This window comes from Meleagris gallopavo, chromosome 4 (genome assembly GCF_000146605.3).
Source record: "Meleagris gallopavo isolate NT-WF06-2002-E0010 breed Aviagen turkey brand Nicholas breeding stock chromosome 4, Turkey_5.1, whole genome shotgun sequence".
Classification (NCBI taxonomy): Eukaryota; Metazoa; Chordata; class Aves; order Galliformes; family Phasianidae; genus Meleagris; species Meleagris gallopavo.
In genome coordinates this window covers 33,176,362-33,200,105 of record NC_015014.2, presented here as the reverse complement: position 1 = coordinate 33,200,105, position 23,744 = coordinate 33,176,362, and the positions used below count along the sequence as shown (strand labels likewise).

General features: G+C 35.2%; 1 protein-coding gene across 12 annotated transcripts in view; it reads left to right on the top strand.

Annotated features, from left to right (window-relative positions):
* The window catches only part of KIAA1109 (KIAA1109 ortholog), a 100,571-nt gene that overhangs the window by 16,864 nt on the left and 59,963 nt on the right, over positions 1–23,744 (top strand). For 11 of the 12 annotated variants that reach the window (XM_010709918.3, XM_010709919.3, XM_010709929.3 and 8 more), the window contains exons 9-26: positions 264–414; positions 2,244–2,400; positions 2,862–2,940; positions 3,775–3,866; positions 4,584–4,701; positions 5,828–5,983; positions 6,383–6,480; positions 7,371–7,549; positions 7,688–7,794; positions 9,838–10,046; positions 12,096–12,323; positions 12,920–13,057; positions 16,485–16,661; positions 18,943–19,071; positions 19,715–19,834; positions 21,811–22,088; positions 22,236–22,486; positions 22,949–23,207. In XM_010709918.3, coding sequence (XP_010708220.1) covers positions 264–414; positions 2,244–2,400; positions 2,862–2,940; positions 3,775–3,866; positions 4,584–4,701; positions 5,828–5,983; positions 6,383–6,480; positions 7,371–7,549; positions 7,688–7,794; positions 9,838–10,046; positions 12,096–12,323; positions 12,920–13,057; positions 16,485–16,661; positions 18,943–19,071; positions 19,715–19,834; positions 21,811–22,088; positions 22,236–22,486; positions 22,949–23,207 — 2,926 coding nt within the window. The remainder of the gene's footprint in view (positions 1–263; positions 415–2,243; positions 2,401–2,861; positions 2,941–3,774; positions 3,867–4,583; positions 4,702–5,827; positions 5,984–6,382; positions 6,481–7,370; positions 7,550–7,687; positions 7,795–9,837; positions 10,047–12,095; positions 12,324–12,919; positions 13,058–16,484; positions 16,662–18,942; positions 19,072–19,714; positions 19,835–21,810; positions 22,089–22,235; positions 22,487–22,948; positions 23,208–23,744) is intronic. The other variant, XM_010709920.3, reaches the window with a different exon arrangement.

Sequence of the window (23,744 nt, the reverse complement as noted above, 5' to 3'; positions counted from 1 at the left end):
TTTCAGTGACATTAGAAGCAAGTGCTTGAGAATATCCCAAGGATTTTGGGTCATTTTCTTGCTCTTCTTATGAGAGTCTGTATCAAACTGTGGCTTGATACCTACATACTACAGTGGTCTACAAAAAAAAAAAACCAAAAAAAAACAACCAAGCAACCATACAAGGAAAACCCAATTTAATTGTATTGTGCTTTGTGGATGTTTTTCATGTTAATTTGAAGGAGCTTCATTTGATAATCTCTTTATTATATTATGTAACATAGGTCTTGTACCAGAGGAGACAGAGGAAAGTAATGATGGAGAAGCTAGCAATGAAGACAGCAAATTACAGGATCTGCCACCATGCTGGGGTTTGGACATTGTTTGTGGAAAAGGAACAGACTTCAACTATGGACCTTGGGCTGATAGGCAGAGGTATTATCATGATTTATGTTTTCAATTTTAATCTTTAGTATATCTTATTATTGTGCAAACATTATAGAGTCTCCAGACTCTTAAAATTTGTGTGGGTTACTCTATAGTCTTGTAAGGAAAAAAGAATTCTGTCACAATTGGTTAGAGTTGGTAAATTCACTGTTGTTTACTGTGTTGTCCTAAAGGTAGAATCTTTCTGTGAGATTTTATTATTAGATTAATAGTTTTTGTTCCTATTTTTTGGAACAACATAGTCTTATTATTTGTCAAGTGTTACATGCCTAAGGGTTTAATTTTTTATTGATGTTATTTAAACTTGTCGAGTTCTTACTGGCTTATTTCTCTAAAGCTTATGGTTTGAAATACACTGCGTGTTGGTGAGAAAATCCATGAAAGTACAAATCTGGCTTTGAAAATAATGAGGTGTTATCATTTATCACTGCTTAACAGAATCAACCACTTGATGCAGTCTCCAAAGTGTTTATAATTTAGATATTTTAGTGATTAAAATATTAGGCTAGAGCTGTTCTTCACTAAGCTCTCTGTATTTTGTGCATGAATATTTCTATTGGAGACAGTGGGATTGTTTAGATAGTGAAAGACTGTTAAGTAACAGTGACATAGTCAGTACTTTCCCTTTTTCTCTCGTTAATTACAAATTAATACTTTTCTTGGCCTCTATTAATTCTCCTGTGAAACTGATGGCACTGACTGTCTCTTAAGAATGTGAGGATGGCAGATTAGTCATCAGATACACCAGTGTCTGTAGAACTTGAGAGAAAATGCTGATTTCTAGAACAAAATGTGAAGACAATGAATTATTAATGACAGTAATGCTTGTGATGGTATGCTTTTTATAATCTCAAGTGGCTAACCAGCATGTAGTTTGGTGCACAGTGTGCACAAGGGTCATAGGCATATGAACCATTCATACCTGGGAACACTTTCTCATCATGCTATGGATAGAAGATAGAATTTTGGAAAGTACCTGTAAGTTTTCAAAGCACTGATCTGTGGAAATTCTTTGGACTTTGTACTTCTCAATTCATGTAAGAGCTTCCACAAATACTGATCTTAACTACTCCATGCAATAATGCTTTGGGTTACAGTGTCACTGTAGTGATTTTTGACTGTGTGCATATGATTGGCTTTTTTTGTTTGTTTGTTTCTTATTGGAGTTGTGGTTTTGTTTCTTTTTGTTGTTGTTTTTGTTTGTTTGTTTTCCCCTGCTGGTGCTAACTTTTAAGTTGTCTTGGTGCTCAGGTGCTTGATACATGGGAACTGTTACTCAGCTTAAGGACTTGTTTCCTCAACTAAATAAGCTCTACTGTCTGTACTCCATCTCGGTGGCTTTTTTTTTCCCAAGTATTTAGAAATGTAGGTTTCATTTTCTTTCCTTTCACAAGTCCTAAACATTTTGTACTTAGTTTCTGGAAATTACAGTGATCACTTATGCACAAACTGAAGCATAAACAGATTCCTTCCTGTTGCACTTGTCAGGTAGATTTGTAAACTAAGATTAGGAGTAAGAAGAATACCATAGTTTGCTGTCTGAGTTAGATTTTTAAAAATCTTTTATGGTCTGTCTACTGTGGCTTTTATCCAATAGAGAGTTCTTATTAACAGAAGTTTTGGAGTTTTGTATTGGTATTGAGTTAGTCTCGCCATCAGGGAGCCTTGTAAACAAGCGTCCCTTCCTAAAGCATGTGTTGATTGTCTGAAGCTCAGCAATTGGAAAATCATTAAGTGAACTGAATAAATAAATAAACATGTTTATATATATTTGTTCTGTAAATTAAAACAACTGTTTTGTCTTTCTTCCCCGCTAGGGATTGCTTGTGGAAGTTTTTCTTCCCACCAGACTACCAAGTTATGAAAATCTCTGAAATTGCTCAGCCTGGGAAACCCAGACAGATTCTTGCATTTGAACTGCGGATGAATATTATTGCAGATGCCACCATTGATTTGCTTTTTACAAAAAATAGGGTAAATAATGAAATCTTGTATGTAAAATGCTTTTTCAACTGTGATTCCACTGTGCTTTTTCGGTTTTACATGTTTTTACTTGTCTCAGGTGCTTATAAAAGCTAGGAGAAATTGTATTTATTTTCTGTGATTATAGGTGTATATTAGGATGAAACTTGCCCTGATGAAGACAGAATTTCTTCTGATATTGGATTAGTATCTGGTATTACTGGAGAGATGATAGCAGGAGAAACAAAAGCTGCATATAGGGGGGGGTTATAAATGGAGTGTAGCGTAAGTTCACTGAATGTCTGGTTTCCTTGCACAAAGATACTCCATCAGTAATTTTTTGTCAATCATTGAGTTTTTTTTAACCCAGGTGCGAGGATAACAATAGCCAGATGCATTAAGTATACTGGTTGACACTGAGGGTCTGGAAATAATGCTTGTGGTTTTTTTTTTTTTTTTTTAATTCCATGCAGGAAACAAATGCTGTCCATGTAAATGTTGGTGCAGGGTCATACTTGGAAGTAAATATTCCCATGACAGTTGGTGAAAATGGTGAGTTAAGGCTAGGATTAATTTGTTTTCTTAATTTTTTTTCCTGAACAGTTGTCTTAATACATATCAGCGTGTCTATCTTGCAGTGTTTTCTCTTGAATGTGAGGTAAATAAATATCCAAATGTAGTGTATCAGTATATACATACATATTTATATGTAAATACATATTACGTTTACACAAGGAAAGAAAAAGAGTTTCCTTATACATTTCACTGAAGTTGTTAAAGCATTTATGTATTTAAATAATTAAGTCATTTCCATATTTTATTTGGGTTGAGGAACCTAGATCAAAATTTCTAACTGCTAGAAAGTGCATCATTTAATGATGTGTGTATTTAAGCAAATGATTTATTCATTGTCTACTCAAAGCAGGAAGTCACCTTCAGTAGGGCTAGTGTGGCAGTTGAACTGTGCTGAGGAATACATTATGAAAAATAATTTAGTAATACTTCTTTAAAATAAACTTCGAAGTCTGAGATAAATGTAAGAAGTTGAAATAAATGTAAAGTTACACTGTTTTGTTTTGTTTGATTTACTCAGTTCGTTGAATGGTTTGTTGAATCCTTTCTGCCAGTTTGTTTGTTCTCTTGATTCTCTCTGGTATATTTGCATTTTCTTGTGCTAAGATTTCTGGAACCTAAGCCATACCATCCCTCCAAGAGAAGATAGTAAGCTGTTTGTTGACCAACAGGGGATGGAATTATCACAGTAGCAATTTTCACTACAACATTTCTTCGCTATTTGGGGACTGCTGAATTCACTGGTGATATCTTTTTTAAATATTTGTGTAACTATTATATTGGAACAGTGATTTTTGTATTTTTATCTACTAGGCTATTCACCTACAATTAAAGGGCAGCTTCTACACGTTGATGCCACCAGCAGTATGCAGTACCGGACTCTCTTAGAAGCTGAAATGCTAGCTGTAAGTTTGCATTATTAAGAACAAAGCTTCATTCTTTAAAGAATTTTTAATAAAGAGCATATTTGTTTGCTTATAGAGTTGATGTTCAGGATTGTAAACAGTGCAGAAGTACAACCTTTTAATGTTTTTTATAAGACATTGATACGTATGGAAGGTTTTATGTGAATTGAAACCTATGAGTGGGTTGCCTAGTTGACTTTGTAGCTGTGTGTTTGTATAGACTTTACCTTAGTAAATCATTACACTTGTAGCTGTGCTGAAGAATATTTGCATGTGTAGGTATTTCAAGGTACTTAAACGATACCGTATTCTCTTTCATTTGCCTAATATTCAACTTTGGAAATTCTGTCAACTACCTTTCTCACTAGTTTTTGAAGGACCTTTTTAGAGTGATGTTTTTGATGTCTAGTTTTTGAGCATCGTATTGGTTGTTCATATCGTACATCCAGTGCAACAGGCGTTGCATTTGTTGAGCCATAGCAGAAGTCTGTAGTAATACCTTTCCAAATAAATGAATACACTAGCACTTGACCTTCAAACTCAGAAAGACAGAGAGTGAGATTAAATTATTAAGGAACTGGAGAGGCCTTCTGTTCATCTCAGCAGGAAAAGTGTTTTAATTATTCAGCAAAGTACATATGTGAAAACTGCTGCGCTACAGGGTCAAACACTGTCATGTTTTCAACTAATTCTAATGCTTTAATATCTTGTTCACAGTTTCACATTAATGCCAGTTATCCCCGGATATGGAACATGCCACAGACATGGCAATGTGAACTTGAGGTTTATAAAGCAACGTATCATTTTATCTTTGCTCAGAAAAGCTTCTTTACAGGTAACTGCTTTACTGAATAAGTTATGTACCAAATTAAATGTTCTTTATTAGCCACTTCTTCAAACTTGCGGTTGCAGATACGGTGATTTCACATCTTCAGGAAAACAAATTATTTCTGAGGACCAAGTTCCCAATGCCTTCTGTGGGCTATTGGTGTCTAATTGCATTATATTCTTATATTTCAGTAGATACACTGAATAATTTAGTTTTCTAACAGCTAAGTAAAATTTGATCTGCAGTTAGACTAAGCAATCTTATATTTAAGATGTGGGGGGGGGTTTTGTTGTTGTTGTTTTGTTTTTTTTTAACCTAGAGCTATTGATTCATTTAATAATTGCCACTAGGATGCTGATTTCTCTGATATTTCTCTTCTTTGGCTGACTGATTTTTAGTTATTCAGGCTTAGGTCTTGTCTGAGTGGCTGACAGATGATGAGAGAAAGTAATTTGCTCCTTAGGATTTTGGCTTGTGAGGAAGAACACGTGTACATAAGACAACCCTGCATCACCAAACTGTTGCTGAATGTTCCAGCTGCAGAAATAGAAAGAAAATAGCCCTATCAGTGGGGCACTACCTCCTCTAATTAGCTCTGCTGAGTGGAGGATTAATTAGTACAAGCATAGTGTGATGCTAATAAAGTTATATCCTAGTGAGACTAGAGTCATAATTTATAGAGTGCTGTTGTACACAATGTAATCAACCAATCTATGCAGAGTGAACCGGTGAGCTTCTTCAGAAACATTGTTTTGCTGTATCAGACTTGGTGGTAAGAAATATAATTAACAGATGCTCATAGTATTAGAAGGAAAACCAAAGGAAAACATTGATTAGTCCACTGTTTTTTGGATAAATGTGAAACCTTGTTACTGAATAAAACTAATCTAGAAAGCATGATAAAAACCTATGCCATTATGGCTTAGCAAGGAAGGAAATGGATTCGCAGGAAGTATTTGTGGAATATCTGCTTGAGGAATGGATGTTGTGTGTAGTTTTCCTCATTTTCCTTTTTCTGCAAAGAAACCAATGTTGACGATTTACATTTTATTAAAAGCCAGGTTAACTTGAAAGAGGAAATCTCTCACCCGATTGCTACTAACTCATCTTTTATTACTTTATGTAATTTTAGATTTGATCCAAGACTGGTCTAGTGATAGTGCACCCGATATTTATTCATTTGTTCCTTATATGTGGAACTTCAAAGTCATGTTTCATCAATTTGAAATGATTTGGGCAGCTAATCAACACAACTGGATTGACTGTTCCACCAAACAACAAGAAAATGGTAAAGTCAGTTTAAGATTTGAAACAGTGCAGACAATGACAAAAATTCTAGCATGTTTACCATGAAATGAATCCAGTGATAACTATTTATTTTGCTACTGTTGTTATTCGTAAGCTATCCCAAAACTGCTGCAAGTCCTCATTTGTTTTGTACATTTCATACAAATATGTACCTTCTCCTAGGAGTGTAGTTTCAGATCACATTTTTAGCATTTTTGAGGACCCTTTGAACATTCAGAATAATTTGGTAGTTTATACTCTAAGTGCATGGCATTTTCCTTTGTCATGAGTTTGTGTCTTTTTCCTTAATTATACCTATATGTTTGATATTTGCCTAAGAACAAAATGGGGAGTCATTTTGACAGTGTTTTATTTGTTTGCTTTTCCTATTCTCTCCCAGTTTATCTAGCAGCTTGTGGAGAAACATTAAACATTGTTTTCTCTCTGCCTTTCACTGACTTTGTTCCAACTACATGCAATACCAGATTCTCTTTAAAGGTAAGTTCAGTTCTCTCAGTGCCCCTCTCTTTTTTTTTTTTAAAATTGTTTTCTGAATTTGAAATATTTTACTTCCTTTTCTTCTTCAGTTGGGAACTTCGGAGTAAACTCCTTTCTGAAAGAAAAATATTCTCTTTAAATTCCTGATCATATAATTTTTCTTTAGATAAACCAGAAGTAAATAATTTCTCTTGATTACATGAAACATCCCATCATGGAGTGTTTTAGTTTTGTTTTTTTTTTTAGTTTTTAGATATGTATACAGACATACAGACACACACATAAATATATGCACATTTGGAATGGGTAACCCAAACTGTTTTGGAAAGCTGTCGTCAGATTTTTGATATCTTCTGTAAAATAACGAATGTATTTTTAGTGTGCCAAACTAATTCTTTGGAACGTTGTACTTCTTGTTTTGTCTCCCTTAAAATAGAGGTTGTGTAGGGTTACTAACATTAAAAACTGGTTGAAGGTGATGTTGGTAAGCTTGTGTAATTTGATAGTAAAATAAGCAAGACTATATTTAAATTAAGAAGAAAAAAAAAAGTGTGGTTGATTTTAGGAAGTTGGTAAGCTGTGGGCCAGTCACTGAATTTTTGCATTATGGATTGAACAGAAGAATAACTGAAATCCCCAAAAGCTGTGCACCTGTGTTTTGGAGCTTGCTATGATGTGTTCTTACTGGATGCGTAACTGCTAAGAACTGCAGAGATCTTGGGATATTATAATGAATTGGTGGGAGCTGTGGTCAGCAGTCATGTAAAGAATGAGACATTGTGCCATCACCTTGTCATGATCTCTGTGAAGATGTGAGCATGTAAATAAAATGAGCATTATACAGAAAGTGAATGCAAATATACTTTCTCATTATTAATCTTTGATTTTAGGGAGAAGATGTTGATCTTCATTTGTATCTACCAGATTGTCATCCTAGCAAATATTCTCTTTTTATGTTGGTGAAAGATTGTCAACCTAGTAAAATAAATCCTGAATCTTGCATTACTGGTGAATGTCCAAGTGGTCAGAAAACAGGCAAACCCAAGTGGAGGAACATTACTCAGGAAGAGTGAGTCTAGTTTTGATTTATGTTTATGTATCTATATTGGCTTTTTATATTTACTTATTTTCTTTGTGAAAAAGCAACTTAGTGTGTTAATGGAACATATATGATGAAACTTGTGCTAGAAATGTTTCTTTTCAAAAGGGCTGGATGGGTTGAATGCTGGACAGTCCCAAGTGTTGTGTTTACGATTGACTACTCGTGGCACCCAATTTATCCTCAAAAGGCAGATGAGCAGTTAAAACAATCCTGTAAGTGCAAATACGTTTTTCTTCTCACTGTGTTTCATTTCAGGAAGTGCTGTGATTGTGTTGGCTCTAACTTCTTAAATTTGGAGAAATTCATTTTAAACTGAACTGCTTTTGTTTGTGGGGTTTTGTTTTGTTTTTTTGGTCAAAGGTGGGACTGCTAATTTTCATTTCAAACCTGATAACATTTTTTTTTCAATTCAAGATTTCAGAAAGTATCCAAATTCCCTATGGAAAAAGAGATACCATCTATGGTTAATTTCTCCTTATCCATAACAGTAGAATTCTTTAATGGGTTGTTACCTGAAGAAAATTATCACTTAGTTTAATAAATGTGAAGTACAGTATTTTTGGCAGTACTATGTTACACAGCCTTTCTGAACCTTTTTCCTTGTGATATTGTCGCTTTTTCCTATCATTTTACTGTTTAAATACATTATATTTGTATGAGATACAGTGACATAGGTTTACCTTCATGCATTTGCAAGTCATGCTGGTAAAGTGAACCAGGGCAGATTGATGGGAATGTTAGACTAATGAGTCCAACAAGTATTTCTAACTAAGAATTTTCAAATTTTGAAGTTCTAAATGTAGAAAAAAAAATAATATATATATATATATAAAGTTACAAAATACTTTAATTTTGTCTCTGTGCTCAAGTATTTTTAGTGCAGAGGGTGGTATGCAAGATGATATGAGGTTATTTGGAAGTCTTTTGGGTTGAGGATAAAGAGAGGAACTATGGAAGAAGTGGTAGAGTAACAATAATGAGGACTAATTTGTATAAGCCTCAATGAACTGGTGTTTGAAGGCATGATTCTGAGTAAGATTTTTAAGTTTTGAGTTCTAGAAGAAATGAAATTTTTGAGTGTGAAACAGGATAAATAAGGTCCATTGTGCATATATTCATTGAGTGTTGTTTTGAGACTCTGTAAGTTTATGTTTAATTTGCATTCTTCAGATTTGAAAGCATTTACTTGTAATCATAACAGTTCAACCTGGATTTGGACATTTGTATATACACAGGTAATTGCACCTACAGCTTCGTTCAATGGGGAATCCTTCAATTAATAAAGTTGAATACACTTCCACAGTTGGATTTGAGCTGTGATGCTGACACAGTGTGTTTGTTCTAGTAATAACCATTAGTATTTTCCTTTTAATCAATTGGTAAAATGCTTTAAATCTCTGAAACAAATAAGTTATATAATAAAGAGGTGCAATTTCCAAATAAGTGCTCTTCTCGTTGTGGCATTTAGCTAACTGATATACGGAAAACACTGAACAAGTATTATAGGCAACAATGATAGGTTAAACCTTCAAGGTAGTTTGCTGGACACGTGTGTACTCACTGTAGTTCTGCATGTGCTGATTCCCCCAGTTGAGCTATTGAACCCTTACTTTACCTGGAACAAAATTTTCTGTGATTTCCCCATAAAGCGTTTTGCTTTTCAGCAATCACTTTACAACCCCAAATGATTTTGAGTTATTCACTTCGTTTTCCTGGTCTTTCCTCACTTAAAAAAGACAATAAGCTTCTCCTTAGCTCCAAGTAAAAAGAAGAAATAGAAATTGAATTTCAGGACTGTTTTGTTACTAGAGTAATTGAGTTTGGGAGGAAATTGTAGCATACAGAGTCGTTGGTTCAGAACAGATTTTTAATACATCTTTTACAGTGCTTCTGTTTATTCACTTCTGTTTACTCTGCAAAAGCTATGTGGTTGTGGGAAATCTGCCACACTGAAATAAAAGCAGGTCTTGTTTAACTTGAAAAACAAGATAAATAAATTAATCTTTTTTTGTAACTTGTGGACTTGTTTTTCTCTTGCATAATTCATGTTGACAAAAATATTCTGTGTTTTACTGTATTCTCATGATTACTAGATCTGAGAAATCTGAAATCTGTTCTGTAGCATAGATACGTTATCATAGTTATAGAATCCAAACCAGAAAGCTGCAAGGAGCTGTAGGTTTATTATGCTTCCGTATTTTTATAATTTTGTCTGGTTGAAACCTAATAAAAATCTGTTTTCATTTTCTCCCAAGTGTCAGAAATGGAAGAAACAATGCTATCTGTGCTAAGGCCATCACAGAAGACATCCGAGAGCGTGATTTCATCTCCCACTGCTTCGACCCGCCTTCCCCTCGACCCCGCAGAGCTGCCCCCAGATAAGCTCCATGTGGAACTGGAACTCTCTCCAGATTCCCAGATAACTCTGTATGGACCATTGCTTAAAGCCTTTCTATCTATAAAGGTAAGCACAGAAACACAGCTCTCAGTGTTTATGGATGGCCACATGTTGGAAAGGGAGGTGATTTGTTTGAAATGGACAGAATTCTGCAGAATATGTGAATTTAGTTCTTTCATAAGGACTAGTTTGGCATGGCTTGGTTTGATAATATGGCATGGCTGGGTTGAGTACAGTTGGAACAGGTTTACAAAACAGAAGTAGACTTTATCAGCATAGTTTTTCTTCTGTGATGTCGTGCATGTAAATATTAGAAACATAAAAATGCATCTTTGACTGGTTGTACATTAACAGCTACTTTTATGCAAAGATGTATCAGAATTTGTGCCCTTACGGCATTGTAAGTTCTGCAGAGTATCCTGATTGTTTGTTTTTTGTTTTAATCAAGTTGGAAATTTCTGCAGTTGGGATCATAGAGGGAAAGGATGTGAGAATAAATTTAATCTAAAAAACTACTTCAGGGAATATTTAGGAACAATTTTTTGTGTTGCCTTGATGTTTCTCTGTTACACTTTAATATGCTAGCATCTGTTGCTTATCTCAAGTTGTCTTCTGTTAGTGGTCTTTAGGATGGCTCACAGTGACTGAATTTCTTCCTACCTACCTCACCTGGCCTTGTTATGAGAAAGGCAGAGGTGATTGAACATGTCACTTCTATTAGATAACTATGAGATACTTGTATTTTGTTCAATTACTTAGGTTTTGTTTTTTGTTTTTTTGTTTTTGTTTTTGTTTTTTTTAAGGTTTGTTTTAACCTTTTTCTGTATGTTTTCATTTAGGGTTGTGATGAGGAATTTTCTGAGGCTAGTGATTATTTGTAAGGACTGATATTGAAGAAGTCACTTTTAAGTTCTTACATAAAGATCCTGCATGTATGAATAGCAGAAAAAAAAGCTTTTGCAGAGTCCAGGAATTGCAAATATGTCATATATTATTTCACATTCACACTAAAAGAAATAGGAACAACATTAGGCCAATAGCGAATGTCTTGAGAAGACTACATATATTGTGGTACGGAAATCTGCTCGTGTTTGACACAGTTTATTGAATTGTTTATTGATCTCCTCTTGGAGTTCCTAAGCTTGTGAGATGATGCTGTCTTTCCATGCAAGCTCTCTCTTCTTCAATATTCATTTCCTCTGGAGAGATAAATAAACAGTGTTACGTTAGATCGCTTGATCCCATGGTGATTTGATTTTTGGCGTGCAGATTTTGTCTTCTGAATCTCAAAAGAAAATCTAGATAACTCATCTTTGAAAATGCAAATGTAATGTTCTTTTCAGCATTTTTGTCAGTGTTTACATCATTTTGTCCAGCTGTACTGATAGCATCTTGTAGTAGATTACTGGTGGTGTTTTTTAATTCTATGCTCATTTTTCTATTTAGTTGTTTTTAGTTCATTTTCATTGATCTTAAGTAAAATGTGGGAAAGATTTATGCAGTTTTCGTAAGCGTTCTGTTTTTTGGAGGTAGTTTTTTGGTGTAGTGTCTTGTGCTCCCTAGGGAGGTCCTACCTACTGGGAATGAACGATGTTCAAGTTCTGGTAAAAAGTACCAAGAATAAATTACTGGAGTTTCTGGCGCCCTCTGCTGGATCTCCTTTATAGAACAACAACAAAAGCTTCAAGATCTATCTCTTCACAATGACTTCTATCTTTTCACTCCGTTAAAAAGCAAAGCCAGTTAACTTTGTTCAACTTCTGTGAACTTTTTGCTTTGTGCACTGAGCAGTACTTAGTTCATATATAGCATTTTAACAGAAAAAATACTTTGGAGACTTAATGTGAGATGATAAAATTACATATCCATGTCAGGTCCAATAATACGCCTGTCTTTTCCTGCAGACCTTTTTCCAAGGACGTGAGCATTTTGCAATTGCTTGCTTTCTCTGTGTTGTACATTTCCTCTTTGCTTGCTTGCTCTACAGATTTGTGCTTAGAAAAGAAGTCTTAGCAGGCAGGTGAATTTCAGGAAGGGGAAGAGGTTAGCAATAACTTTTGTAAAATTTTATAAAATGTTTTCCCTACAGTCATTGCAAGTAATTGATTTTCCTAGGAAAATTATTTTGGAGAAGATGACATGTATACTGATTTTGAAGAAGTTATTTCAAGCCCTGTTTTGTCTCTGTCAACATCTTCGAGCTCTGGATGGACAGCTGTGGGAGTAGAAAATGAAAAGAAGGAAAATGAAAGCTCTGTCAAACCAGTTCACCCTCTTACTCTACGTCCATGGGATATTACTGTCCTTGTTAATTTGTACAAAGTGCATGGGCGATTGCCAGTGGTAAGAGCTTTACAATCTTGAAGTATTTTGTTGCTTGTAATTGTTGTTTTGTTGTTTGTTTTTTTTTTTCCCCCAGTTGCATGATCTGGAGCAAATGTAACTCCGTACAATGTTAGGTTAGGTTAGGGAGGTGTTTTTAAAATGCATGGGTACTCTTCAGCAAAATTATGGCTATCTAAAGTAGTTTGGGACATGGTTGGTTTTGCTTATCTGAAATGTGAACTGAAGATAGGTTTTCAGAGTTCATTATTTTTGATTGACAATTATGATTTCTCTGCTGAATACCAAAGCTATCTCCTGATGACACATCCTGCTCTTTGTAGCTGCATTGTGAGGGATTCCCAAGAATTTAAAAACTATTCCACATAAAGATTTGGATTAGCTCAGATGGATTTGAATTGCTGTTTATATAACTGTTGAAAAATTTTTGAAGTTGCACAGATTTCTTTTTAATTATCAATTTGAAGGAAAGCTAGCATGCTTACTGCTTACAGGTTTGCTTCTAATCTAGCAACTTCAACAGTGTTGTACATTTTCAGATTCTGAAATGGCTGTTTGATTATTTTTTTTTTTAATTTTTTTTATTTTTACTTCAGCATTGTAGTCCTGATGGTCCTGAGTGCCCTACAGCGTTCTTGGAGAGGTTATGTTTTGAGATGAAGAAAGGATTTAGAGAAACAATGCTTCAACTTGTGCTGTCTCCAGTGAATTTGTTTCTGAATGACAATTATCAGGTAGTTAGCCAATTTTATTTGGTTGTATCTGGTTTGGGGGAATTGTAATGATTTTAATATGGATTCTTTTGATATATACAAAGCTTAAGGCTTTTGAATCATACATGAAAGAAAATTTTGATGCATATATATATATATATGAAAGTGTATATCTATATATCTATATATCTATATATCTATATATATGAAAGAATAATATATATATTATTCTTTGTTTCTCCAGTATGCATTTGAAGTGAAAGGCATGTAGAATATTGTATGTTTTCTTAATTTTATTTAAATCTTCCTTGAAAAGATTCTTTAGGAAACTGAGAGTAATAGTCAGATTGGTCTTAGAAATGTTGAATCTTTTTTAAGATTTTTGTCTTAAAATCTATTGTAGGTAGTGATTCAAGTAAATTTTGTGCAGTGCCTGAAGACGTTTCACTTTTTTAAACAGCAGAAATAAAAGTGGTAGCAAATAGTATAACTACATCCTTCACATTTTTATGCATTTTGTTAGAATAAATTACAGAGCCGGATCTTTAGCTTACAATCAAGATACTGGCATGACCTGTAATTTTCCTCTGGTAGGGGAACAATGAAAATAATTAGAGACAAAATTAAGCATTACTTGTGGCTTATCAGTTAGCTAAGTACAAATTTACTGTAATTGTTAGTAAACTTTTCAAAAATTGTCTTCATGCATAAATTTAGTTTAGTGAGGATTTTAGATGGCAATTCATTAGCACAAGCAATTATCCTTACTTGGTGAAGCTGGTGACTATTTCAGTTCTTGTTTTATTTATGCTCACGCTGGCTGCATTAAAACCACAGTACTTGAATTTTCAATCCCTGTATCCTGGAATATAGTGCTGCTAAAAATAATAGTGCAGTATTTGAAAACCGTGTACTGCTAACCATGCACAGACAAAGACACGTGTCCCCTTGTTCTCTAATATGTCAGAAAGCTAATGAAACAAATTGGTTGATGCTTGTTCAAACTTTCCAGATTTGGACCCAATGCACAAGAACAAAAGTACCTTAAATATAACCTCTGGCTGTAAACTGACTAAAAGAGAAAGAAAGGGACTGCAAGAAATAATGTACTGTCCTGACAAGAAGTTAAATAGCATCTTAGGATGTGCCATGTTAGCTCTTGTACTTTGAGAGTATTACCTTCTTAAGCTCTGATTAACAAAGAAAATAGCCTCGTGGAGAAAGTGGAGTTGCAGCCTGGGCTTTGGGTACAATGATGCAATTATCTGTAATAGTAACCTGAGAAAAAGTGGTGGTGTGGAGTTGCAGGAATTGCAAATGAATAATCTCAATAGGATTAATACAGTGGTCTTTGAGGACAGCTGCCTAAATTGGATGTACTGATAACACAGGGCAGGCAATTCTCTTTCCCTTGTAACTTTGTTTCTGGAGCAAAGTGTTTGTATTGCAGGACTTGCTTTTCACAGGTGCAGCTGAAGGCAATAAGAATTGCTATTTGAAACTGTAATTAAACCTGTATGTCAAAAAAGTCCTGAGAACTTTCAGTTGGGGTAACGATGTCTGCTGCAAGGTTTCTTTGGTGTGTTTTTGTTGCTGGCTCTTTGATCAGTTGTTTTGTTTTTATTTTGACAGGGTGTGGAGTGGGGGGATGGTATTATTCTATGAGGAACCCAAGCTTTTCTATAGCCATGTATTTAAGAAAATAATCTATTTTGTGCACTGAATGACTTCTTTTAGGTTTTTTTTCTAACTGTAACTTAATCACAGTACATATGTACAAGGAAGTAGAGATGAGGTTGCAGCCATAACCTTAATTTTGGAGGTTTTTTTTTTTAATTTTTTTATTTAATTGCCCTGAGACTTTAAGCCTTTCACCCCTAACCCCTGTGTGTATATATATATACACGTAAAAATAGGTTAAGCTTTCTGTTACTCTCTTTCAGAATCCCAAATATCAGGGGGGACATACTGAATATAAAAGCCAGAATGTTTTTAATCAAGTGAAAGCAAAAAGAGTTCCTAGGTGCAAAGGAGGGAGTACAGGGAATGAGGCTGCTTGCAGTGCTGCTATCTAGCAGCCAGTGCAGCTCATTGCACCACATGTTGGCCATGAGAAATTTCAGCTTGCAACTGATTTCCCTGCGTTTTGTTCTTACTGCTGCCTCAGATTGGGGTGTTTAGGTGACACTGCAAGACACTTCTTGCAGCTGTTCTTTCATTTACAGGTTTTCTTTCCTGCAGTTTATATATATTGTCTTTGCTGTTTTCTCTTTGGCCGCTCCTCATTCCCTGGTTGGTTCCTAGTAAGACTTCTGTGTGGGGCATTTTTATTGGTTTAAATGATAAACACACCAGCAAGCACATTTTTAAAAATATCATGAAGAAAGATTTGATCAGTTTATGTGTGTTAGAAACATCTGGTGTTATTTCCTAGCATTTAATGATGGAAAACATTCATACTTCAGTTTAAAAAAAACCTGTTAGTTTGACCTCTTACTCATATTATGTGTCATGAAAATGCTGCTTGATACTTCACAGTTCAACCTTGAAGTATGCAGTTCATAGTTGTAATTTATGTGGAATAGGAATTTCTTTCTACAGAACTGAGCAAGTACCATTGCTTTATGGTTTTAGTGCCAGTTAGGTTAGCCTCCTGTTGTTTTGAATAGCTTCCCTACATTGAGATGTGGGTTGTGGGTAATACCTAAAGACGTGTTTCTTCTTCACTGAGGAGCTCCAAAGGGTTTCCTGATGGTGGAAAATGAACTGGGCAACGCAGTATTTGAAACTGAGGGAAAGAAAAGTTTTGCTGTTGACTCACTGGATTTAAATCACAGCTTACCTCAGTGTAATCACAAGCTCCTAGAGTATGTCTGAGCAGCTTTTATCTTTTTGGTTTCTTCTTTGGTCAGTGAAGTAATATTATTTTATCTGAGTTCTTGTATCTGCAGCTGAGTAGCTTTGCTTTAGGTAACCAAGAAATTCTTCAATGAAAAATGCAATTTAGAGGACCGTCTCTGATTTTATTTACTGATCTTTTTCAGTTGTTAGCTGACTGTAGCAGACGTTCATAAGTTATTTATTTTTTTTAACCTTGATCCCTTCCATTGTCAAATGTGGTCTTCCATTCTTTGTATTTTACTGCAGTACTATTTAAGAGATGTTCCCAATGATGTCACAGAGTGGAAATCCCCTAGGGAAGGTAATTGACATTGGTTGCCAGTGGTTAAAAGATAAGGCTTCCTTCCCCACATGAGACTTACGTATATGCTGTTGCATGCGTGATGCTGAGAAGTCTTGGGACTGTGTAACTGTATAAAAGTCAGCAGCGTTTAGGAAGTGAATATGAGTGTATATGGAATATCTGACTGTATTTTATTTCTGTTTTTTGCACTTCCTAATTATACAGTCTTTGCAGTTTACTTAACTGTTATCTTGTCCTTGACAGAGACCTGCAGCTGATGAAGTCCTTCGAGAGGGCCACATCAGTCTATCAGGTCTGCAGTTGCGTGCCCACGCGATGTTTTCTGCAGAAGGTTTGCCTCTTGGAAGTGATACTTTAGAATATGCGTGGCTAATAGATGTGCAGGCTGGAAGTCTTACTGCCAAAGTTACAGCACCGCAGGTATCATCTAGAAACTGTTCACTGTGAAGTATCAACTTCCTTCTTTCTTTAAAACTGATATAGCATGAGCTTCAGAAAGTGTGCAATCTCAGCCTTAAGTAACTTGAAATCTAGAAATTTAACCATTTACATGGAAAAAATAGGAGATTCCAGCAGAGCCAAATCTGATATTCACCTAGATATAACAGGATGTCTAGTGTTAAATGAGCGTTTAAAAGAGTGATATTTACCATACATGAACAAATCAGTGAATGCTGATGATAATAAGTGTAAATGCATGTTATGTCTATGCATGTTAATACACTTGAATACTGATTAGAAAATCAACCATAGTAACTGCTTGTACTTAAAAGTGGCTTGATCGTACAAACTTCTCTGTAAATAGATCCAGTGTTTTGGGACCCTTTCAGCCATATGCTAAAGAATGTAACAAAGAGCAGAGAAAAAAACTCTATTTAAAAAAAATCAAGTAAGGAATTCTTAGTGAAATTGTGTTTGACTTCCTCTAAAAACACTTTCATTTTATGATGCTGAATTTTGGAGGTTCAAGTTCATTACTCCTACTGATTAACAATCTGGAAAGAACAAATTGAAAGGTATCTTGTTGTCCCTCACGTGTAACGTTCATTCAGATACATGGGCATTTGCTTGCAGGAATGCTATCAGGAAGGAGGATAACAGGTTCAGCAACTGGCAAAAATTTTACCTTGCAGATAAAGTTTTGACATTCCATAGAAACCTATTGACAAAGCCAAGTTTTGAAGTAGGAGGCAATTGAAGTGATTTGTGGGGAAGTAGAATGAGCGGGGCTCTCGATCAGAATAGCTGGTAGCTGCATAGCTTCTAATGCTTGGCCCCACTGTAAAGTAGTTTGCTTTCACAGCAATCAGTCATTTTAGTTCTGCCATTTATGCTGCCTTCATTTTTCCATTATATTACAGTGACTCCAAGCATGTTTTAGGCCAGTGGCTTAGTTTTATTTCTGATGTGGGCTATGAGATCTTTAGAAAAGGTTCTTTTGCCACTGTGCTGTGAAACATGAGAAAAATATATACATTTTATTCTGTAGTTAGCTTGATTTCTTTTTTTAGACACTTCTGCATCCTCATATTCCTCTAAAAATTGGTGTTATTTTCAAGGCTTAAACACTTATTTAAGCATACAAAATCAAAACGAGGCTTAAGGCAATTACATTACATTTATAGAATAGGCTCAAGATAGGTTTTCATGCTGCATATACAGGCTTTTGTAGAGATACTTCCCAAATTAGTACTGCTGATTTAGATTAGCTGTAGTATTTATTCTAGCGGTAGTTGCTTCAAGTTTAAACTGAGTTGATTAAAAATAGTCTAATCTTGAAGGAACATTTCTAAACGTTTGATATAACTTAAGAGTTTTCTTCTTGTAGAAATTATCAATTGAATACTTCATAGAGGATTTTAATTTTGCTTTTTTTGTTGTCAGCATTGATGTGAACCAGAACTTGAATTTACTTCTTTCAGGGTCATTGGCTTTTTCCTTCCATAGCATGATGTATTGTAAGAATTTGTGAAGGTATACAACTAAAGGGAGGACGAGAGATCTTGTGGAGGACAGTCATAGCTATATTAAATTCCAATTGAATTGGTCCTGATTTAAAGTCCCCTTTCCTTTGATTAGCCGAAGAAAACCCATTTCCCTCTCATAATAGAGCTAGGCAGTCATGATTCATTTCCTTTATGAATAAGCTAACTATATAAAAGATTTAAATCAACAATTGGGTAATTACTAGGTCCAGCGAGATTCAGTAGTATTCTGTTTAGCCAGCTTCCTTCTATGTTTTCTGAATGTAACTTTGTTACTTACATACAAGGAGGTATGACACTGAAATTGATAGACTCATAGAATCATTTGAGTTGGAAGAGACCCTTAAGGTATTAGGGTATTTAGAGGCATTTTTTTTGAGGAAAAATAAGATGATCTCCATCTTTGCAATGAAATGCCTGTCTAACCCTAAAAGTAAAGCTGTTTCCTTAGATTAAGATGCAATTTAGGAATTGTTTACGTTCATGTCACAGTATTACACGTGCATCTTCTGGCACACACAGAAATAAATCTTGAGTAATGGACAATAGGCTGTGTTTGAACAAAGTAATGAAGACAGAATATTATGATGAGGTCTTCTGTTTGGTTTTACTCCTTCTAACCTTCCAACCTTTAGTGATGTTCTTTCAATAATCTGTTGAATACTGTAACTTTATTTTGCATACTTACTATTTGACAACATGTTATTTGCTTACAGCTTGCAAGTCTTCTGGAATGGGGGCAGACCTTTGTGTTTCACGTAGTGTGCCGTGAGTTTGAACTGGAAAGACCTAAATCTGTAATAATATGCCAGCATGGAATTGATCGTCGTTTCTGTGACTCTAAGGTAACCTCTTACCCATCTTAATTATTCACTATATTTGTACAGGCTTTTTTTTAAACTTTATAAGCCCAACCTTAAAGTTATCAAGATATATGGAGCATGTACTCAGATTGACTACTCCCTTTGATAAATTATAGCTAATTATGTTTTAGAAAGAAAAGCAATTCTATCTGAATTTTTCTGGGGATTTACACCATGTTTTTATGCTACATTAATTATCTTGAGAGACAGTATCCAGAAGAGTCATGCATATTTTCTTATCTCTGCAGTGACAGTTCAGAGACAAATGGCATACTTCAATTTCCCTTAAGGGACAAAGATCAGACTTCTCATCATGCTCCTGGCACATTGCCATCCTTTTATTCTCTGTTGTTGAAACAGTGGTTTTGATGAGGGACTTAAATTAACAGCTTATGGCTTCTATGGCTCGTACTATTGTGGCCTGAGCAAACAGATGTTATCATGGATTCTGGATTTGATAAATATCACTTGGAATCCATATATGGACATTCACTTAAAGACCTAAGGAGTCTTGCAATATATAAAGCGTGATTTGCGAATTTCATCTCTTGACCTCCTCCTCGTTTTAACATATAGGTACCAGTTTTTGTGATGTTGTTTATGATGTTTTTTTTTTTTTTCTTAGATGAACTGCATCCCTGGGCCATGCCCAACATCTGATGACTTAAAGTACACAATGACACGCTTAGCCATGGATGGTGCAGATCTGTATGTGGTAGAACATGGCTGTGCCACCAACATAAAGGTAAAAGACATTACTGGTAACAACAATTAAAATATTTTTGTCAATAGAGGTCTTTGCATTTTTTTGATGTAACAGTTGCCAATTTTTATGGCTTGCGCACTATAGTGGAACTAAGTGATAGAAGGTTGGTTTTAAAAATGGTTGGACTGAGCGAGAAGTAGGTCAGTTTCGGTCATGTTTAATACTTCCATTAGTGTCTTGTAAAATGGTTTATCTTCCAAAATTAAAAATGTGAGCTGCAAGATTGGCATAATAAATTAAAACAATTAAAACACTATAAAAGCTATTGTCTACATCTGAGAGTTGTTAAGAACTTTTTCTGTAAGTTAGTAACTCAGCAACTGGAAATGATTGAGAAAAAGTGTATACAACTCACTACATGATAACTCATGTTATGTGAGACAGCTGTCTAAACTAAGATCATTGGCAGAGATGGGAGAGATACTACTGTTGCTACCTGACCGAATCTAAAATAATGCAGAATGTTTCTGTTCAAAAAACAATATGCAGAGAAGAGTTGACTTTCTCTCTCATTATATACAAGAGAAAACTATGGCAAAATGAAAGTTAAGAGATGATATAGGAATGCATTAAGGTATTACACTGACTAGAAGTTGTGCTGTCCAGTAATAAGTTTAGTTTTAAAATTTGACTTGATATCTAATGTTTGGGGGTCAGCTTCATATTATAAGCAAGAATCTAACTGAAGGAAAGTGGCAATTATTAAACATTTTGTGTGATCTGAGATACGATATCTTGTCATTTGAGTGGCTGGGTATCTTGTGGCAGTTTGAAAAAAAGAAAAAGCATTTTCATCTATAAAATCTTCTGAGTCTAATATTATAATGCATCAGCACAAATATTAACTGCGTTTGCAGTCATAAATATGAATGACAGTATTTTCAAAAGCAGCTTAATAACCTGAACTGCTATAGAAAATTATATCGCTAATGCATTCCATTCATATTTAAAAAAGAATTTTCAGTGTTTCATTATGGTTTGTGACAAAGATGAGAAGTAAAAATTTAGCTCAGTGAGTTGCTCCTCCATGGCTGGGCTCTTTTGCAGCTTTCCTTACTTGCCCTTTGAAAAGTTTGAATGTTTAGTTGGAAAGGTTCAGGTATTTCATGGAGATCTTTTGGAAACTACTGAAGCTGTGCAGAAAACCTCATCGACCTTCAGATTGTTTTAAGACATATGTGACAGGGCAATATCATATTTTACTGGGGTCTTCAGTACTCTTGGGGAGGATTGGCTCTGTATGGACAGGTAGGCTGGTTGTGAGGTGAGCAGTTTCCATACCTGAGTGTGTAGATAAAGCAAGAACTTTTTCCAGATACAGAAGATGGATAGTCTCTTCTTTGAATCAGCAGAACTACTGGAGCTATAACAGTAAAAAAAAGTACATCGTTATCATAAGAAGGCTGTTAAAGCACAATACATATGGATCAGAATTAAAGCTCAAGACTTAAAGTTTCTTCTATTTTGAATTTTGCACTATTTCATGTGAATCTCTCACTGAAGTATTTACCAGGTGTGGCATAAAATGTCTGTATTCTGCAAGTTAATGCAGCTTTGTATTGGAAGTATGGAGTCAGTGTTTTAGTCTAAGGTCATAGTGACGTCAAGTTTCAGATTTCTTGTTTTTTATGGTTACAGCAAATAAGTTAATAATGATTTAATTTTTTAAAGGTTCTTTATAACATGTCTAAAGTTGGGAATTCTCTTTGAACCCCTTTACAACAAAATACTCCTAAGACTTTGTTTTTGTTGTTTGAAAACTATCTGAAACCTTGCCTTCGTGTGTGTGTGTGTGTGTGTGCGTGCGCACTTGCTTGTAGTTTATTAAAACTGGTTTTGGAGATGGTAGTTTACTGAAGCCTTCCTGGAATTAAATAGATTTTATGTTAATTGTATTAAGGCTAATTTTTCTTTGTTTAAGTATTCAGAGTTCATGTTATTACTTATGTTTTCAGATGGGTACTATACGTATTGCAAACTGCAACCTCCACAATCAGTCTGTTGGAGAAGGTGTAAGCGCTGCTATTCAAGATCTTCAGTTGAGACAATATGTTGAGCAAGTGAACAACTGCAGAACTGGTCTTCAGCCAATCCTAAGGAGGGCATATTGGCTGGAAGCTGGATCTGTCAACTTGGGGCTCATCACTGCTGACATTGCTTTAGCTGCGGATCATCCTTCTAAACATGAAGTGCAGAGGCATTTCTTGGAGATGCATGATAACCGAACTAAAAGGTGAGAGATGCAGTTTGAAGAAGATGCATTTGAATATATTTTAGTGTATGTCTTTTTATCTTGTCTTAAGTAATTTTAAATGTACTAAATGTGATGCGGTTGTGTTTCTGTTCTCTTTTTTTTCTTTTCCTTCCTGCTCTTATGTAGATTGTGGTTTTTGTGGCCTGATGACAATTTGAAGAATAAGAGAAGCAAGAACAAATGTGGCTGCCTGGGTGGTTGTCGATTCTTTGGTGGCACACTAACAGGACTGGACTTTTTCAAGCTGGAGGAACTGACACCTTCAAGCAGCTCTGCTTTCTCAAGTACAAGTGCAGAATCTGATATGTTTTATGGTCAGTCATTACTGCAGCCAGGAGAATGGATAATTACTAAAGAGATTCCTAAAATTTTAGATGGTGAGAATGCATTGTGCTGTAACATCATTTGGTTTTGCCCAAAAGAATCATTTCCTAACGTCACATTGGTATTTATGGTCTTTCTAATTCTGGCTGTTGAGTAGTTGAAAGGGGTTCTGTGGTGGTATGGAACCCTTTGAGAGAAGTCAATGGATTGATAATAATGAGCAAATTTTTATATGTTGAATTTTTACATTAACATCCAGCTTCTTTGTGAGTAAAAAGAAGCTTTCTGACTTGCGTCTATTTTTGTCTAGAAAGCAGTCTATTAAAAGAATTCAATGTTTTGCTGTTCTGATTTTATATTATTAGGAAACATGCTAGTATGTGTATGCATTTTCAAAATGAGGGCTTTTTTTTTTTTGTAAGTAAAACTTCTTATTTCAGTGAGTGAGGAAGAGACCACTGTAGTTGTGTAGTGGTATCAGATGTTCAGTTTTTCTTTCTTGTTTCCAATCCTAGGTAAAACAAATGGTGTAAAACGAAAAGATTGGGATTGTAGATCTATAGGTATAGAAATAGAAAGAAAGGCACAGCATCTAAGCCTCCAAGTGCCACTGCGCTCCCATAGCTCCTCATCATCTTCAGAGGAAACGAGCAGTTCCAGTGCTGCCCTCCCATTGCTTGCAGGTGAGAAGGACAGCCCATCTTCAACTGCTGAGGATCACTTGGGACAGAAGGAGTTCTTGTCTGGTACAAAAAGAGAGGATGGTCATGGAAGGTTAGTAACATCAGTCTTGACTGAAGCACTTCTGTACAGAACTTTATACACCGTATATTTTGCAATTGATTCAGTATTGGTTACTTGTAACAGCACTGCTAAAATATGCTTCCTAGTTTCAAATGCTAATTTGAATCCCCTGCTAGAGGATAAATGCCTAATCTGGGTAGAAACTCCAGCATGTGTGATAACAACACTTGCCATTACCAGTCACTTATATCTCTCTACTCTATATGTAAACAAGTAGACTAACAAATTTCAGAATTTAATATGTAATCAGTGTTGTGAAAATAATTGCTATGCTAGCAGTAAATCACAGAAGCATTTGACAGCTCCTGTTATGTAAAAAGAAGCATTAAGAATAAAATAAGTCCTGGAGGCATTCAAGGCCAGGCTGGATGTACCTCTAGGCAGCTTGGTCTAGTGGTTGGCGACCCTGCACATAGCAGGGAGGTTGAAACTAGATGATCATTGTGGTCCTTTCCCACCCAGGCCATTTTATGATTGTATGATCTTGTTTTATTTTATGTTTTTTTT